The sequence below is a fragment of the Epinephelus moara genome, chromosome 22 (genome assembly GCF_006386435.1).
Source record: "Epinephelus moara isolate mb chromosome 22, YSFRI_EMoa_1.0, whole genome shotgun sequence".
Classification (NCBI taxonomy): Eukaryota; Metazoa; Chordata; class Actinopteri; order Perciformes; family Serranidae; genus Epinephelus; species Epinephelus moara.
Window position 1 is genome coordinate 13704917 of NC_065527.1, and position 19299 is coordinate 13724215.

Sequence of the window (19299 nt, forward strand, 5' to 3'; positions counted from 1 at the left end):
GATCTTTTTGGTCGTGTAAAAGCAACAACTATTTATACCCCTGTGCAGGGCCTCTTTTAAATATGTTACATGTAAAAACAAAAAAATTGTGATGTCTTAAAAATGTGAAATGTATCCATATTATTTATAAATGCCTTTATTCTGTTGTACATTGTTAATATTACCTTCATAAAATGTGCTTTTTGGCTTCTTTTTTGGACAAAAATATACCTTTCATGTCATTCAGACATTACCAGCGTCTTGTTTATTATTGAGACAAAAATTACTTAAGGTCAAAAAATATTTTGAAAGACTTTATTATCATGTGACACAAAACACATATTTAATAACACATGACAACAAAAACTCTCTCTTCCTCTAAGAGGTCCATTGTGCAAAGCAAGTAGAAATACAAACAGTTTTAACATTTACAAACTCTTCAAAATACTCTGATGTATTTTTATAATCAGCTAAGCTCTTTTCTCACTCACTCTTTAAGGTGTAAGTGCATGTGGATGATAAATCTTTGTAAAGACACTTCTGACGCATGCAGATTGGCACAAATGTTAGAAAAAAACAAAGATATACTGTAGATATGAAATCAGTCAGCTCCGACACTGGTCACAAATTCAGTGCTTCAGCCACCTTCCTCTCCTCAGGAATACCATTTACCTAGAACAAATATGAAAAAGAATATAAAACCTCGTTGGCAAGAATTCACATCTAAGTTTCATATCCTGATGGTCCCCTTCAGCGGCTGCAGAGATGAGCTGAAATAACTTCGTGAAAAACATTTCATAAATCAGCATGAATTATCTCGACATTAATTCAGAAACTGCAGCACCTACCTCCAGCCTCCGAAATGTTGACATGACATAATTATCTCCTTTGTTAGCAGTAAACAGAGAGAGCAGCAGGTTAGTGCTAGTACGGCCATGCAGCTGAACAACATGTACACAGGAGGGCGCTCACGCTCTGATACCAGAACTGCAGGGGCTGAGATGCCACTGAATGAGAAGTAAAGCTCTGATTTCTTGTGGAGCGAAATGATTTGCTCTCAATAATCTGTGTCCAATTCTATGAAGTCTGGATGCTTGTGTTTTTACAGTGCTGCGGGGAGACGGTGAGGTCAGACTGAGGGTGTGAGCAACACGGCAAAATAACTGTGGCTCCAATATTGTAATTATTATCGTCAGTGCAGTCATCTTACTCAATGTAGAAAGATGTCAGTACACCCCCAAATCAATTAAACATATTTTCTTTAACCTGTAGTGCTGTTTATCAGTCTGGATTGTATTTGGTGTGAGTTGCCGAGTGTTGCAGATGTCAGCTGAAGAGATGTCTTGGGGTGCGCAAAAATATACATTTGATAAACTCAACAGCAATGTCTCTTTCCAGAAATCATGACCCAGTTCCTCAAGATAATCCACAGACCTTGTTGTGAGCAGTTTCACGTAGGAACTATTTTCTTCCTCCCAGGCTACATCCTCCAACTGTATCACTGCAAAGAAGGAAGTGTGCATCTACTCATGGACAGTGGCCAGTGCTCCATTAAGGGTGAAATTTGCACTGACATATACTTGCCTCCCGTTCCCTTCCATCCAATAAAAGCAACGGGTCAAATAAAACATTCACCTCCACTCGCATCTTCGCATCACGTGGAATTCAACTCTAGTGAACTTTGACCGGTGAAGTCACAGCCTCAACCAACAGCCGTGTCTAACCAGCTGATGTTGTATGATACTGGCCGTAAAAAACACAAACCGCCCCTTATGAGAGACGTACGATCATATGTCACATTATTTAAAGGCAGGCTTGCTAACATTAGCTGGCAAGCTAACTGTCCTCGTGCGTCAAACCTGGCACTGCCCACACTCAACCAGAATATCGACTCGGCAGGCGATGGTCATTTGCCTGCATTCGCTCATGTGTGACCGTGCCCAAATGGCGTCCTCCTCTGCTGAGCTGTAACATTAACCAGTTCAGTGGTGCAGTAACAGAAGAGGCATGCTTCCTTCTATGTGATAGTTTTTGGGTGTAGTTGGACAGAAAGAAAATAGTTCCTACATCAAACTGCTCACAACAAGGTCACTGGATCATTTTTAGTAATTGAGTCGTGATTTCTGGAAAGAGACATTGCTGTTGAGTTTTTCAAATCTATTTTTCTGAGTGCCATCTAGTTCCATTGTATTTGAGAGAAGGCAGACATGTCTACAGCTGATGTCTGCAACACTCACACCAAAATAATCTAGATTGATACACAGCAATACAGCTATAAGTAAATTATGTATTTTTCAATTTGGGGTGGACTGTCCCTTGAACTGTAGCTCTGGCAACTGCAGCATCTATATTCTTTATTTATTACTTTTATTATCTATTAAATAGTGTCATATTAGATAGAGAAAGGCAGTTTGCTTGGCTACTACACAAAGGTTGAAGGAAATACTAACCTGATGGCCGCTGCTGTGGTATCGTAATCTGGTTTTGCAGATTCCTGAAATCAACAACGACATTATGGTGAGCATTCACATACATTACAAGAGCCTTTAGTATCATGTGTTGTGCTTATATTAGCAAATATTTCTGCGTTTCAAGCCCATTAAGAAAAATCATGGGACAGCTTGAACCTCTTAAGCTGTGGTCGTATTTTCCAGAGGCCTGACTGGCTTTAGCTATAAACATGGCACTGAAAACAAGATTAGACGATAATGGTATTGTTTTGACTTATATTTCCCCCTCTATAACGGCGCCTATAAGCCATACAGCTGCGTGCCTGCTAATGAGCAAATGTCTGTTTGTTCGTTCACGTGTTGCGTTAACCGCACATGCATGTCCCCTTCACCCAAAGTGAATAATCTTTGGACTCACGTCTGTGTCTGCATGAGGGGCATGCTGGTGGTCTCGTAGTTGTCCGGGTGGATGGGCGGCACCACCTCGCCACTGACCGGGTTGAAGACGGGCAGGGTGGAGAGGGGCCAGGAGATCTCACGGTTCTTAGACATGCTCCGCAGCTCCTTGGCGGACTTCTGGATTGAGCTGTGGTGAACCAGCTGGATGCTGGAGAGGGGAGAGGCAGTGCGGTTAACACGTATTGAAGCTCGGTGTACTCACGGCGGGTGGTGTTAATTTGTCTCATCCGACACACATTTAAAATAGGCAATCAATTTGTATCAGCTATGGTGAGTTCTGCGCTCAATTCATGCATGCACAACAGCAACATAACCTCCACCCTAACCTATCGCTGTGACTTCTTTACTTTGTCTGACTTATGGTGCAAGATATGTTCTTTGATTTATGTACGTTTTAGGCAATCTGTTACAGCTACAACATTAATAACCTGCACCTGGCCATTGAATTTTTGAGCAGCCCGTTTGGATGAATGGATGTCAACACACACATGAGCACATGAATGTATATGAGAAAGCCGTCAATGACAACATAGATGACAAAACTGCAAACCAAAGAGAGAGGGGGGGGCAGGGGACAGAAACAGACCCAAAATAAAGAAAAACACAGGAGAGGTAAAACACTTACTCTGGTGTTTGCATGTTTCTTTTTTCCCTAGAAACAAAACAAAATGGATGAATTAAATACTAATATTAATAGTTAAAAGAGACATCTACACACAAGTGAATGGACCGTTGGGTAAAGACAGAGTGGAAATGGTGATGGGGGTGTGCGAGATCGAGTGAACGAGGGGGCACGTCTCTCCCAGCCTGTAAATGATGGAGGATGATGAAAGAGATTTACCATGGATGAATGGCTACCGATGTCATGGCTATGCTTCAAAACATCAAGATGACAAAATTAACAAAAAACTGTGACAAATATTCATGGGGGGAACGTAATATAAATGGACCGTACAACTGGATGGTAATGACACGCTGCAATTCCAGTCCAGATTATTGCTCTTATCTAAATATCCTGCACTATCAACCCTGTCTTGCATTTGCTTCTCATAAACTTCAGTAACAGTTTCTCTGCTTTCCTCACATGTTTGTTGGGGTGTCTGGTGCGATATTTGCATAAAAATATAAGACCAAGCACACTTACACCCCTTCCCGCCGGCAGCACATAGTGTAGCCGAGGATGAAGAAGAGGACTAGTGCCACAGCGGAGGGAACAGCCAGTGTGATAAGGAAGTCTGAAAAGTAGTTGCGGCCCTGCAGGGACTCAGAGGGGGGGTTGTATTCCCCGAATTCAGGCAGGATCCCAGTGCCTGGGTCAGGACGGGTAATGTATACCGGGGCCACTTTGTTGATGTCAACCTAAAGAGATAAGTCGTAGTTAATACAGCGTCTGTGAAAAAAATGTGTCAGAGATGTAACAGTAGTTTAGAATAATATTTACTCAATGACAGCATTTGGTCAAAAACACTGCTTTTGGTGCACAAAGACTAGTGTACCTGTTCATCTCAGCATTAAAGGGGACCCATTATGCTTTTCCTCAGTTTCTGTCATATATATATATGTCATGTTAAAATGTCAAAAGTCCATATGAAACGTAGCCAAAGTTTCAAATAATGACGTAAACATATATGTATAACTGAGCAAAAACCTCAGGCTTCAGACCACTCTGAATACTGCTGATCGTGACAGATTTCCTTATATGGTCATCTGCTCCAGGCACGTCTCTGCAAGTGTTTTCATTACACAGCCCACATTGTTCCATGCTAACATCAAGAAAACATGTAATCCTGGTATCAGATGTTGTCAATGTCTCTGAGACTTAAGATCATGTTCCTGCTGAAACGTGTCCAGTTGTGAAGATTTGGGGATTTTTTTTTTATGGTAGAAAGCGCCACTATATTCTGTTACAGTCATTCCCCAGCTGCAAGTACACTGCTACATGTAGCTACATGCTGACGTCAGGGAAATTGATTTCACATCTTATTCCTGCTGGAACATGTCCTGTTGTATTAAGAGGCTTTTTATTGGTGACTTCTCACAGTAGAAAGTACTGCTTTTCTCCATTAATGTCATTTTCCTGGCTGCTATGAGGGTGCAGAGACGCAGAGATTTGAAAGACCCGGGAGCACTGACCAATCAGAGCAGACTGGGCTTTTTCAGTAGGGGGGCTTAAAGAGACAGGTGCTATAATGGAGTATCTCAGACAGAGGGTGAATACAGGTGTTTCGGCACAGGCAGTATTAGGGCTGGGCAATGTGGCGACTATATATGATACATCAATATATTTTACGCCCCACTTGGTAACTCACAAGTTCTACAGCGACACTCAGAGAGACGCAGAGACGCTCCTCTTTTTAATCTGTCTGTTAATTTGTCTACAGTGCGACATTGGTCGATATGTTGCACGTGCTACGCTAAATCAGTCTGTGAGATGACTGAAATCACCGCAGTAGCACGCATGTAATCCAGCACTGCGCTGCTAGTCTGTGCATGAGGTGGATCATAGTGCATCGCTGTTCTTTTTGTTAGTTGTAGTCTATTTTGTGACACTGAGACAGCGCCTGGATGCAGGTGACAGATCTGTTTAAAAAATGCAGCAACAACACAGACGTTTAGCATACAAGATGTATATAACGCAGACAAAGTATCTCTCGCTCCTTCCCTCCCTCAGCCTCTCTGTTGATGCTCTGTGCAGAAATGAGATTAAATAAATACAAATATTTAAATCATTTTTCAGCACTAGATTCATTTGACAGGCCATGGAAAATGACTTTATAGAGATATAGATCGTGTAACACCATTCAGCCTGAAAATGCTGAGATATGAATTTGAGAGAAGGCAGCCAGCCCTAGGCAGTATGAAGAAAATGACGTGTTTTTTGACCTTTGAAGCATGTTAACGTGTTCAAGTATAAACCTCAAAATGAGCATAATAGTTCCCCTTTAAAGAACCTGCAATTTTCAATCCAAGCAAATCTGTACAAGACAGTCCTCACCAGAGAGATCTTACACCAATCAATGTGAAACTGGGCTCTGAACTTCTTGTCACAGCTGATGGCAGGCTCCATCTCCTGACTGCAGCGCAGCTGGTTATGTGGGCTTTCCACCTCCCGCAGGCACGAAGAGAAGGGAACATCGGCGCCGACCATCACATACACTCTGGAGAGGGGAGGAGAAAGTGAAACGCAAAGCATGAGAGAAGAGGAGAGAAAATGGAGCCTCATTTTACATGTTTATGCTGAGGCTTGTAATAGTCAGAGCACTTCTCCTCCGCTGAGCGTTCTCCTACATGCTTTCATCTTCCAAAACGTCAGCATGAATCTTTGATGCACAACTTATGGCAGTTCATGTGGGCTATTCCCCTCTGAACTAGACCAGCTGACAGTATCTGTCGGCGCTGACAGTCAAGTGTACTCATCTAATTCACAGCGAACGGTGGATCCCTAGGGCCCCAATTAAATAAAATGTCAGCATGATGTGAGTGGGCTGAAAATATAAGCAATTTGTTTGATTGGAGACCATGTTTAAGACTGTTAAAACTCATGCTTAGTGTGTATGACTTATCCAAAAGGAATTATACCTGAATCATAACACTAATCCCACAATTTATCTGGTTTTCATTATAAAAAAATCAACGTAACATGCAATAAAAAGAGCCTGAAAAGAAAGAAAACTAATTTAGCTGTGACTGGATCATCTTTCCTTCAGTGTTGCAATACAAGTCCGGCAAAACTTTCAAACTCCTCACCCTTCCTTAAGGTTGTTAATGGGCAGGGGCACACGGCCGCCACGGTCCAGAGCTGAGGTGATGTTGATAGCGTTGAGGCGCTCAGGCTGCCATACGTTCTTTACCGCTCCAAGGAAGTCCCCCAGCACCTCGCTGGCCAGCATCTCCTCCACATTCATGTTTTTGATATAAAACTCCGCCTGGTAGGGCAGAGGGAACTCTGTGCACAGGGATGAGGGAGAGAGAGAGACTCAGAATCAAAGCTGAATGGCGGAGAGGGACAGGGTTCCTACAGCTTAAGGCAAGTTAGATTTAAGACCTTTTTCAGCTTTCTTAATGCCACTTGGGATGAAATTTAAGACTAATTTTACGATAAACTATTAAAGAAAAAAGGGCATGAATTACAAAGGGTTAAGGACAGTTTTGCACAAATGTTTATTGTAACGTAAAACATGCGTCAACTTCGTCTGGATGATGTTAATCTGAGATGTTAATTATTATTTTTAAGACTTTTGAAAGATTATTTTAAGACATTTTAATACCAATTAAGACCCTTATTTTTAGATTAATGAATTCGTGCCTTTTAAGACTTTTTAAGGATCTGCAGATAGAGAAGCGAGGGGGGCAGCTACAGTTGCGTTCTGCTGACTATGACATCATTAATACTTCATTGCTGCAGCATAGATGACACTGATTTCGGCAGTCTGTCCAGCAGACGTTAGTGTGTCTGCTCTGCTCTGTTATGACTTGGCCTCCTTTTGGAGCCAGATGGCAGATGACATCACAGAAAAGGGAAAGTGATGTCACGTTGGCGCCGCGAACATCTGCCGAGCGTTCAGCCAACTCAGTTCATCTTGTACTGTATGTACCGCGACTGGTCGACAAGCCGGTGTGCAAACGTGCAGACGCACAGATGTGAGGTGCAGTCGCACAGATGAAAGGGAGCGGCTGCTTTCTATAGATATACCATAATAATTTATGACCATAACATTCTGCATCGATGCAGGAGTGTGTGTTTACAGAAGCCACACTGACTTGTGATTCTTGATGTATCTTTTAGTTCATCTGCAAACAATAACTGATTCAGAGTTTGGTAGAGACACTTGTATATATCGTACACGTGGTTAGATCAATACAACATGTTCTTTTTCTTGAGAATAACTGATTAGTTCTTGTTGATAAAGATAATCACAGGCAGCATTTTCTCCTCCTCTCCATGACACTTCAAGTACTGATCGAGCCCTCAGGATTTAATCAGGGAAGTTGCACAGTCTGATCTCTGTTTGCTTTAAGCCCTCATACTGGCACCTCTTACCTTCTGTGGCCATGATGTTTATGATCAAGTTGTGCCGTGCTGTCTCGAAAGTGCGTCTGTTATAGGCAGTAATCTGCAACACACAGGGGTGAAAGTTTAAGCCCAGATCAGTGCAGCTTATATGGCAGCAGCACTCTGGACAAGGCTGAGCTAGATACACACTACGCAGGCTCTGTGCAAGACTGAGACGCCGTATAGAGGCACATGTGCGCCGCTGGGAACGCTAAGCCTTTTGGGAAAAGAATTTCTACAGTAGCTTATGGGGGACAAAGAAAGCATAAGAAAACATAATGGAATTTAAGTCTGAAGACTCGTAGCGTAACATTTTACTATGCTACATCAGCTGTGCTCTGTAAAATCAATTCAAATGTGTTACTACTCCGTTACCTTTATGTGTGTGATTTGGTAGAGACTACAAATGTGTGACACTGCCTTCTGAATGAAAATGATTCTTTTAATTTAATGCTTTCATGTTGTACGACAGTTTCACTTTCTTGACACATTAAACAGAAACACGAATGCCTTCATCTTCCCTCTCTTCACTTTGAAAGTGGTCCAACCACCCACCTCTATGACAGAGGGCTTGCCAACATGCTCTGCAGTGGGGGAGCCGTAGAGCACTCCGTCGCTGTGCTGGGTCCTCTGGATGTAACGCAGCCAGCCCGGCCTGTCGGGGTAGCCCATCAGGTTGGTGTTGAAAGTGATCGGGTCGTTGCCGGCATCGCCTGTAGGCAGAGCTGTTTAATGAGGGGTGACCCAATGATCTGTTACGGGTCAGAACCAATTCAGTAATGTACATTTAGACCCATTAGCTGAATTATGGACGACTTGCCAACAGCGGCTAAGCATTTTTTACTAGTGAAATGTGATGAATGGACAATGCACTGCTGCATTTATACAATGGCTGCGCCAACAACTACCGGTACAAATGTTTTACTCACTTAGATAATAAGCATAGTAAGCTAATAAGCATGCAGAAAGTGGGAATGTGATGGTGTTATACCTGATTTTGGGTAGGGAGGAAACTCTCCTTTGAAATACTCCCTCTCCAGAACATGGACAAACAGCACTCCTGCAGATGGGTAGACGTTACGGTCTGCGTGCGATCTTGACAAGATGGTGACCACTGAAACACAGATTTCAAAACAAAAAGGAAATTAGCACCTGAAAGCAAAACATTCCCCAACACCCCCCCCCCCTTTTTTCCCCCTCTGTGTTTGCTTTATCATTAATGACCTGCCAGCAGCACTAATTAGACAAGAAGAGAAGGCGTTAATAGAGGTGAAAACAAATAAAGTAAACGTTCGGGGTTACTAGCACCTGCTAACCTACTACACACTTTGAGAATCAATACTGCTGGCAATGACAGATTCGTCCACTTTTCTTGCCTGGTGGCGTCTGCATTCTCTTAAAAGTAAAATGCATTTGCTTCACACAAGAACGCAGTTAAGAAACAGGCACAAACTCAAATTATTAGCTGACGGAAAGACTATGATTATGTACATAATAAGACCAAGCTGCTAAATCAAAACAATGAATTTCAGGGCCAAGACGCCGAGGTACTGTGAGTAAAAGCAGTAGTAATGAGAGTCATTCAGACTGTACGGAGCTGTTTTCGTGCCCTCCTCCCACTCCGTCTCCATTATTCTCTCTGTTTAGCCCCACTCCATTTCAAACACAAACATTTAGTCTGTATTTGTGAAGGGCATCGCTAGGAAAATGGCAGCCCCTTCACAAAAGTTTACACAACAAAAGACTTGTGATTTGCAAAGCTCTCTTCCCTGTCTTTGCATCTTCCACTATTTCCCCTTCTCTTGTCGTCTTTCAGTCTCTGAGAATTTTTCCTCTTCTCACTTTTTTCTCCCCGCAGTGGGTGGGCACTCAATTTTTAATCACCATGGGAGACTGAGTGTACAAGGAGGAAGAGGAGAAGGAGGGGGGAGGAGAGGGAGGGAGGGCAAACTGGAGATCTGTGCTATGAAGTGCAAGAGAAGGAGGGAAGGAGAGTTTGTACTGTTCTCGCCTGCAGACACATAACTCCAGACACATTAAGCAGCAAGAAGGCATGGGAAAGCTGTGTGTGTGCCTTCCCCTCGAGGAAAATGTCACCGATTTTCACCATTGTTTATCTCCCGCTTCATCTTCTTATTAACGTCAAACTAACATATTCTACAGCATCACAACATGGAGTGAGTCTCTACGACTGTACTGACAGCCCTCTCCTTGAACACAAGCTGATTTCCAAGGAGAGTCTCCACTGAACACAGTAATAGAGCAGGATTTACATTTTAATCCGTGCCCATGAAAGTGGAAGTCAGTATGTGATCTTCGGTTGTTAAGTGTTATCTATTACCAGGGAGCACAAAGGGGTTATAAAAGATTAGGTGACACAGTAAGCTGCAGATTATTAAGGAAGTCCACATCTACAAGGCCAAATTGCCTAACTGCAATCTAGGCGCACTGATGAGCCGCCTGTAAGAGTAAGGTTATAAAACACTCCCATATGCATGTTAAACTGGGCTACATCTGTGGCCACAAACAGTGACTGGCCATATGTCCGATGTCCCCGAGGGCTCAGTCGCAGCTAGATACAATCAATAGCATTTAGTGCTAAATGTGGTGTTACTTGTAGAAACCTGAGGTTATATCCACCACGTTTCTTTCCAAGAACAGATTGAGGGAACCACCTGAGCGAGACTAATCCGCGCCATGGCTCCTTTCTCTGCCACTACTGCACCCATGACACTAGGATCTAGGTTATTCAGCGACCAAGAATAAAACCTCATTCAGTATCGGCGCACCGGTGGCGCCCTCGGTGATGACTTGAGACGATCTGCAAATCCCACTCTGAATGCACACGCTTGGATTCTATTACCCGACCCGTTGGGCCTCATCAATTCTTCACCACACAAAGGACCACAGTCACACACTCCCATTCAAGGTCAAGTACTGGCTATTCTGTTCTGCTCAGAGGCCAACTGGATGCGGTGTAAACATTTGTGGCACGTCCACAGATGAGACAGGCAGGACATAGAAGCGAGCCCAGATGGCCTGGTCTCACCTAATGGTCTGAGGAATAGGAAATGACCTATGGGATTTGAAATGTGTTTTGGCCGATCAACATTAAAGCTTTGATTCAACAGCAAGCCTTTAGGCCTAACACACACTCCTGGCTGCCTTATGTTAGCCGGTCTCGCTTACAGGATCCTATTGGACTGTGTTTGACTGCAGTCACTTCTGTTTAGCGAGCAGCCACTGTAAGTAAAGATCACTAACTAAGCTACACTGAGGCTCCGCTAATAGCATCAGATCTGCTTATTTACGGCGGGCTGAATTTCTGCCAGGCCTTCTCGAGATGATGGACCTCAGGACTGTACCAGGGCTCAACACTAACTTTTAAAAGCCAGGCAGCTCTTGGTTGCCGAAACTAAAAATATGGTTTTATCTGATACTTGACAGATTTTGAATCTAAAGTGTTATCAGTAAACTAGTAAACTTGATACATCACTTATTGATGAGTATGCTGTACATATTTTGCAGTGTATTTCTGTTAAGCTCAAGGGTGCCGAGATACTACACCTACCAAGAATTCACAGATTTACTTTTTGTTTTTTGTCTGTTGAAGCACATTCGAGTTTGATGCTGACGGGTTAGTTGAACTTTTCAGCCCATAGTCAAACAACTTAATTTGCTTTACGATTGTCTCTAAAAACAGATGCCTGCACACATGCCAGTAAACGCACCAATGCACTTGCAGTGTTGTCACCTGCATCAGAGTCTGGTTTCACTTATGACTGTGACTTATGACCAACCGTGAACCTCCAGGGCTGAAAAATGAAGCCAACGCAGAAGTGTTATTAAAAACTGCAGTTCCTCTAATGGCCACTTGAGGCTGGCTCCAAAAGCGAGTCAATTCCCGAAGACATCCATATTAAAATGCCCAACTTTACAGCAGAAATAGACATGTTTACAGCTGGTACATAAAACAGTTTGGGTCTCTTTAGCTAATTCCAACATTCATGACAACTGTATTAGGGGTTAATTTTTATATAACTCACCAATTTTCATTTTATTAAGGCTTTATTTAATTTTAAAGGAGATCAAGAACTGGTTGCCATTTTTTTCAAAATGGTTGCTACTGGCAACCTGGCAACTATTACTGTTGAGCCCTGTGTACATAATACATCACCAGTTAAAGGTTAATACTAGACTGACTGAAGACTAACCATTAGGCTCCTGCTGCAAGACAAATGTAAAGATAGACAGAAGTGCATGCTCATACACTCATACACACAACAAGCCACACTCTACTGATAATTGGGCTCACATACTGTACGTGCTGGCATTCAGGCATTTCCTTTATATTGCACATAATCATAATAAACTGACAATCTTTAATTTAGAGTAGATCACTGACAGGCCATGGGGGAGGTGGAAATGACTAACCAGATTTTATGCTCTTCAGGGCTGACCTTGGACTGACTGAAGTTTCAGGAGTGATGCCTACGCTAAAAATGTCATTGGCAGCGCATAGAGAAAAAAACACACCCTTGTTCCTCTAATGGCTCGAGCTAACTGAGGCCTCCGGCTAGCCGACACAGAGGCAAGGGAGGGATGTCCTTTAGTTCTGTTGAATCAGCTTTGTGTGTGTACGTCGCCCGGGTCAGGAGGAATGCATGTGCTTCTTTGGTGTTCCGGGGAAGCACAGACAACAAGGATCGCTACTGTTTGAACCGCAGCTTTGGTATTCTGCCTGTGATGAGGTTGAGCCTCGTTGTTCTAAACACAGACCTGGAAGTGAAAGTAGTCAGTGTCACAACAGGCAGAAGGCTGTGGCTAAGGACAAGAGTGGACACGACACAGCCAGTTCAATCTTCTAGCGCTCTGTGGGGGTAAGTAAATCACTGATTTATCTAAAACAATTAGGTTGACTCAGGGCAGTAGAGCACCAGTATCGTGTTAAACAGAAGATATAGACCTTTGTTTCATAGTTAATGATTAAGGATGAATTCTGCTTCTAGCAGGGGCAAGGATTAGACAAAATCTAAATTCAGTAAACTGCTGTTACAGCAGAAGTATGTGGGCCAAGTCTGTGGGACAGCAGACAACTGAAAACAATAATGCCAGTATTAATGGGAAACCAGTTGAGCGTGTCACTGTGTTATGACAGGGGGGAGGGGACAGCGGGTCAACACATGAAGTGCACCACTGCACACACCCACTCACCATCTCTGTACAGGGCTGTTCTCTGCTTCAAGCCCACGGGCCGATCCATATGGACAAATCTCTCATGTAAAGACGTGTGTTTGTCGTCATAGGCATGCACAATGTAAACTATTGGATCATTGAACAGAAGCATGAATAGAACAAGTGTGTCTTTCAAGAGAAGCTGCACACAGAAATTAATTTGAATAAACTGAAACCATGGTTTCTAATGTGTGGTGCATTGAAACTGAAAGCTTCTCCAATGTGAGGATTTGGTGCGTTTCTTTGTCATAATAATGAACTGAAAATCTTTGGGTATTGGATTGTTGATTACATAAAACAAGACATATCTCTTCTTGGGCTGTGGGAAATTCTAATGTGCGTTTATTACTATTTTTCTTTGATTTCTTGACCAAACAATTAATGGATTTATCAAGGTTTTTTCGCTTTTTAAAATATATTCTTGTTGCTGTGTAGCTTTTATGATCGCACCATGTTTGCACCTGACTGTGCGCTAGTTTTATAATTTGCACATTACTGTTATCTAGTTTTTACATTTGCTATATATCATATATCTTATTTAATATTTGCTAAACACTTCTAATCTGCTGTCTTTTTCTCATCTTATTTTACTTTTCCTTATCTTTAAAACAGATTAACTGATGATGAAAGTAATTGTAAGTTATACCCCTAGATAAAAGCATGGACAAATGTTAGAGACCTTTGATTCCTGCTGTAATGTTTAGGTGATACTGGGCTGATTTTATCCCTGTAGATCAGGGTTCCTGCAGACTTTTTAAAGTCAAATTTAAGATGTTTTAAGACCTCAAAAAAGAAAAATTAATACCATTTAACTCCAACAAACTGCATTAATACACGGTAGTAAACATCATGTTCACATGTTTTTCAGTGTATCTTCTACCGCATTACGAGTAATAAAGTAATAATATCATATAACTAATCATGTAACTAGATACAGTAATAGCTAGATTTGATTAGGTATTCAGACATGTCTCCGTTAGTCCTAGTTTCACCTCAAAATTTAAGACTTCTCACAGGTAAAAATAAGACTTTTTAAGACATTTTATGGCCTTAAATTTTCAAAATCAAATTTAAGACTTGTTAAACCCTGGTAAATGGATGTAAGGAGTTCATATGATTATCTTGCACCAACATTTCTGACTCTTAACATTGTTGCAAGGCTGTTATGTTACTGCATTAATTTCACCTACATGTGATAAACAGGCAACAGAGAGAATATAAATTGCCAACACAAGATGTGTACCACTAATAAGCAGCTGTAACAAAAAAGCAGTGTAATAATATTCTCACATACATTCCCTATATATAATTAGGGGTGACTTGAGCTGCTAAATTAGGCATCCATTACACACCTGGTCTAAATATAAACACAGGCCATGGGAAATGGGCTAATTTCACAAAGGTAATTAAAACTGAATGAATGACAACAAATATAACCAGCAAGATATTGTATAACGTTATTATATAACTCGTTGAAGATGTAAGAGAGTGTATAAAACCCTTTTTAAGCTGAATGTGTACACTGTATAACGGTATAGCTGCCTATTGTTAGCCATTTTTCCTCCTCAGCCTCCTGGAAAAAATGAGCACGGTAGCTAAACAGCAGCATGCTAACTAGCTAGCTAACTAGCATAGACACCGCATCAAAGGCAAACGCGTGAAAATGTCCGGATATATCCGAGTTTAATCGATACGTACCCGTACCGAGCCATACCGCGACAGCTCTAGCGGACATGGTGCACATCATCCTCGTAAATCTAACATGTAAAAAGGCTGTTTTAATCTAATCGCCACTGGGGTTTGACAGCCATGATAATAAGCATCCTGCAGCATTCCTTCCTCCGCCTCCTTCCTTCACTGAAAACAGCACGGCTCCTCATTGGCTCCACATCTGGATGGAAAAAGATGGTTGTCTCGTAAAAAAACGGGGCAAAAACACAGTATGAATCAGAGAAAGGGGCGTCACGCCTTCTGTGGATGTTTCTGTGGGATGTTGGTGGAGTTAAACTGGGGTTTAGGTTTCAGCTGGCTGTGTATCATACACAAGGAGTGGCTGCTGTGTGGCTGCATCCCTGTTGACTTGTCTCCATGTGATTAAGGACTACATGTCATTTCACTGACCCTATAGTGTAACTCTCTTAAAGCATCTTTTTATCTTCAATTGAAAGAAGGTTGCTAAATTCCTCTGTTTATTAATGCCTTCTTTGATTTCTTTTTGATCTATGAGCTTGATGATTTCTTGACAAACACACAGGCTCCTACACACATGCATACACACCATCACCTCACCAGAGCATGACCTCCCAAGCCCAGCTGTTAGAGGGCAGAGACATGTTTAAGAAGTCTGCTCCAATCTGCCCAGACCCCCTGCAGAGGCAGTCCTAGCAGACAGATGGTCATGTTTTGGCCCCTTGGCTTCAAGTCAGGCCGGCTAAAGGGCTGTGGGACCCTTAATTCACCCTTCATGCTCCCTTGATGTCAGCTGCCACTGAGAGCGCACTTTGATTCTGCAGAGAAGCACCCTGACTCTGGCTAACATGTTAGCCGTGTTCACTGAATGCCTCTTGTTTGATGAAGGGATATTTGAAACTGGATTCATAGCTTCCGCATGTGGTGATGAACATGATGCCATCCATCCTCAGCGCTCTGCGGTTGCGAGGCTGTTCTGTTCTCACCCTCCCTTTTATTCCCTTAAGATTATTTTTAGGTTGCTTAGCAACATCTTCACATAGCCAGCGTTTGGACTGAATGTATCACAACAAACAGTATAGGTCAATGCATGCTTCATGCTTGGAAAACACAGCATTTCCCACTTGGCAAGAGGTTAAGATAGTGGCTAAATGTGTCTGAGATCTTATGTGGTGAATGTGCGCTGATTTGGATTGATGTCAGTCCACTTCTTCCTCAGTATAGATTGTGTTAAGTGTCAGTTTACGCTGTAGTTGCCCTGACTTTACTTATTCTGAGGTGCAGGGCAAGATGTAACATACCCTCGCTCCTCACAAGTGCATCCTGTTGCTAAATGGGAACAAACTATAGCTCATGTAGATTTATTGTGGCAAAGACTTCCTTTAGAGACGCTGGTAATGAAAAATGTAAAAGATCATAAGTAAAAATGGAACAACAATAGCCTACTGCATGAAAAAGAACAAATGTGTGTCTTTGAGTGAGTTCAATATGGACAGAAATGGTTACATAAAATTTATTTAACCATTTACCATGCCAAAATATGCGATTTACCTTATTTTGATAATAATGTAAATTGCATATTTTGGCAGATCATATGACTGCACATTTATAAATGAGATTTACTTTATGGGATTTAAGAAGGTGACGAATTAAGTCATAAATATTTCATTCAAATTTACGCTTGCTTTAATCTGCTAAATCACACATACTTTTTGAATGAATTGTGATTAAATTTTGATTAAGATTTTAATTCAGACTATAACATGTCATGTGTGCTTGCAACATAATGCATGTAAGCAACAATGCCATGCATCATAACACATCAACATCAATAACTCTGCAGTGTTTATTAAGATAACCACACATTTGAATGTTGGCAATTGTTAAAATTTGTGGCAGGAGTGATGTAAAAATGTAAAATGTAAAATGTAAAATCAGACATTTTAATTGAGGAAAGAGACTGCAAATTCTGTTAACCATATAATTTTCTGATATGCATTTAGCATGCGAGTGTGTGAGTATGGTGTGTTCAGTATGGCCAACTTTAATATTCAGAGGCTCTTGTTTCATCACGTGTGGCTGAATTAAGTCTGCTCATGACACTTATCACCCTCCAGAAGGAACAAATGCCCAGTGTCACCTTTACCTACAGCAGAATCAAGGGCATAGGTGCCATTTCAACATTGAAAGTGGACACATATGAAACAAGGGTTTTTTGGTCCTCCTCAGGAAATTTTGAGCATCAGACCAGGGTTTGCTCTCGACTTTTTTGCATGGCCAATATGTCCATTAATATTCCAGAATTCTGGCCATATAACAGAATACATTTAATGACAGTGAAACCCACCATGCATGGTAGAGTCAAATGTATCTCTGGTCTGAGCTCCAAGGTTGCGGTGTGTTGAAGGTCTGCTTGGAGAATGTGATCCATGATGCTATCACCTAGCGACAGTGAGTGTGGTAAGAGAAGATCGTGAGTGCTGTGGATGTGTCATATGTACAGCTTCGTCGGTCAAATAGATCCGTCTGTCGTAAAAATAAAAATCTGGTCTATATGTTTGTATTTAAGTTGTCTAAGCAACAAATATAGATTAATATTGATATATATTAACATGCTATTTATTTATTTGGCATATTTCCCACTGGACATTTTGGCCTTTGATATTTTCAGCTGCTGGACGACTACATGTGATACCAGCAAAAAGCCAGCATATGCCTTCTGACTTAAACCCTGAGTTAGACGCCTAATGTTCTGCATTTTGGTGAATTTGAATGCATCAATTTGTGTTTTCTCTGCAGCATTTTATGATGGAAATGTCTTTAATTTCTTCGAAATGCAAGACCTCTGCTACTTTGATGTTTCTATGGGTGGCGACAAATGTTTAAAATATTGAAGGGGTGGTGCCCCCTGTGCCCCCCCTGAAATCTACACCTATGCTTACACTGATGAGATGTAGGAAGGAGCAGATGTTGCTATCCTTATTTCTCCTAGCACACAGTTAATTAACAGTGATGTCAAACTTCACCCATTTTTCTTGCTCTACCTTCTTGTAAACTCCTCTAGGCCCTCTGGTGGTCCTCATCTCTAATCACCCTAATTTGAGCACCCATCGCGTTGCCTGAGTGGTCCCTGACCCCATCTACCCCACCCAAACCCCAGTGATGAACAATAAGCAGCGAGTAAAGTTACAGTTGCTGTGTGCTGGTATTTATGCCAGACTGCAGCTCACTGAAACCCCCTCCGCGCAGCAGATTATCGGACCAAACCATTGCCGCAGTTCAGGTTTTAGCACCTGTCACATGAGGCTTTACATTCGCAAATCGCCGGCTACCATAACAGCTAAGTATGTTTGCTTTACCATCCTGCAGACGTATATCGGAGCAGCCCTTGTAGATGGTGCCACAGTGCAGCTCTCTGTGAGATGAGCTGCCAAATTGCACCGACACCCCTATAGCGCGACTGGCAGCATCACCCACTGCCTGCAATGGCGTTGTAGCGGCTCCAGTGTGTCCAAACGTTTCTGTAGTGGCGATTCCGTCCCGGACAATTTACGAGCGTGGGACAGAAATGTTTTTATCGAACGGTTTTGCAACAAGAGCATCTATATTGTCCACGAGTTTACGCCTCGGGATTACAGTTTGTTTGTATCACGCGTCAAACGGAGCCGGAGCCATGAATGTAAGTCTGACTCTTTTGTTTTTGTAACATTGGAGCAACATCGCTGTGGTTTGTGGTTAACAGTTAACTTAGTCTTCTGGTAATCACAGAGGAAGGTCAGTCGTTTATATGTTTGCCCCCTGCATGTGCACGGGAGGGGAAATGCACATAAATAAATGTTTAACAGTGTCAGAATGGGGAAACCTGAGCTGTCATGCTGTGTGCGGTGTGGCTGATGTGCTTGTTTGTCTGATCCCACTGACACAATGTTAAAGCCTCAATTTCATCTTTCATCTTTCACCTCTAACTTTATGTGCTATGTCACCCAAAGCAGCACAGGATGTTATTCAAGTTGATTTTATTTTGCACAAGGAATTTTACCTAGGTGTTACCAGCAAGAGTCCGGCATGGTGAATAATGAATATTGAGCCAGGACATTTAGGTTTCAGCCACTGCTGCTGCTGCTGATGCATCCATACCATTCAGCACAACTGAGATTAATGGATTGTCTGTTTTCCCACATGGATGTTTTTGTGTCATATTTCATCGTCCTCTTTGTGTGAATGTATTTCCAAACAGGATTAAATATGTATGGCTGTAGGTATGGAATATTTAACCACTATGCTAGCCTGCTACCCTGCTCCAGTGCAGTATTATTGTAATGGTGGGTAAACTGCAAGGCTTTCAGTTCATGAAATGTTTAGTATTGTTGTTCCTGGGATGGTATCAACACATTACTGGTGCATTCAACAGCCCTTTTCTCTCTGTGCAGTAAA

At 42.1% G+C, this 19299-nt stretch overlaps 2 protein-coding genes across 10 annotated transcripts in view; one reads left to right on the forward strand and one right to left on the reverse strand.

Moving 5' to 3' along the window:
* Positions 1 to 280: 280 nt before the first annotated feature.
* On the reverse strand, positions 281 to 15068 carry sgce (sarcoglycan, epsilon). 5 transcript variants are annotated; one of them, XM_050035010.1, is made up of 12 exons: positions 14875 to 15068; positions 8933 to 9055; positions 8497 to 8666; positions 7930 to 8002; positions 6636 to 6834; positions 5884 to 6046; positions 4033 to 4247; positions 3514 to 3540; positions 2848 to 3036; positions 2430 to 2473; positions 828 to 865; positions 281 to 651 (listed from the first exon to the last, which is right to left on the reverse strand). In XM_050035010.1, exons 1-12 carry the CDS (start codon positions 14921 to 14923, stop codon positions 601 to 603), a joined length of 1341 nt encoding a protein of 446 aa, XP_049890967.1. In that variant the 5' UTR covers positions 14924 to 15068; the 3' UTR covers positions 281 to 600. The 5 variants fall into 5 exon arrangements, with proteins under 5 accessions (XP_049890967.1, XP_049890968.1, XP_049890970.1 ...); XM_050035011.1 differs by having other exon boundaries at positions 8497 to 8654; positions 14875 to 15067; XM_050035013.1 differs by lacking the exon at positions 3514 to 3540 and having other exon boundaries at positions 8497 to 8654; positions 14875 to 15067.
* The window catches only part of ppp1r9a (protein phosphatase 1, regulatory subunit 9A), a 67733-nt gene continuing 60571 nt past the window's right edge, over positions 12138 to 19299 (forward strand). For 4 of the 5 annotated variants that reach the window (XM_050035000.1, XM_050035002.1, XM_050035003.1 and 1 more), the window contains exon 1: positions 18069 to 18544. The gene's annotated coding sequence lies outside the window, so the exon portion shown is untranslated. Of the gene's footprint in view, positions 12822 to 18068; positions 18545 to 19299 lie in introns of those variants that run through there. The other variant, XM_050035001.1, reaches the window with a different exon arrangement.

Excerpts from the sequence above, each read along its gene's own strand:
- sgce (XM_050035010.1), bottom strand. The coding sequence starts at position 14,923 with ATGATGTGCACCATGTCCGCTAGAGCTGTCGCGGTATGGCTCGGTACG. Across the intron at positions 8,003-8,496 it reads GCAAGCCCTCTGTCATAGAG|ATTACTGCCTATAACAGACG; the intron begins GTGGGTGGTTGG and ends TGTGTGTTGCAG. Across the intron at positions 652-827 it reads CAACATTTCGGAGGCTGGAG|GTAAATGGTATTCCTGAGGA; the intron begins GTAGGTGCTGCA and ends TATTTGTTCTAG.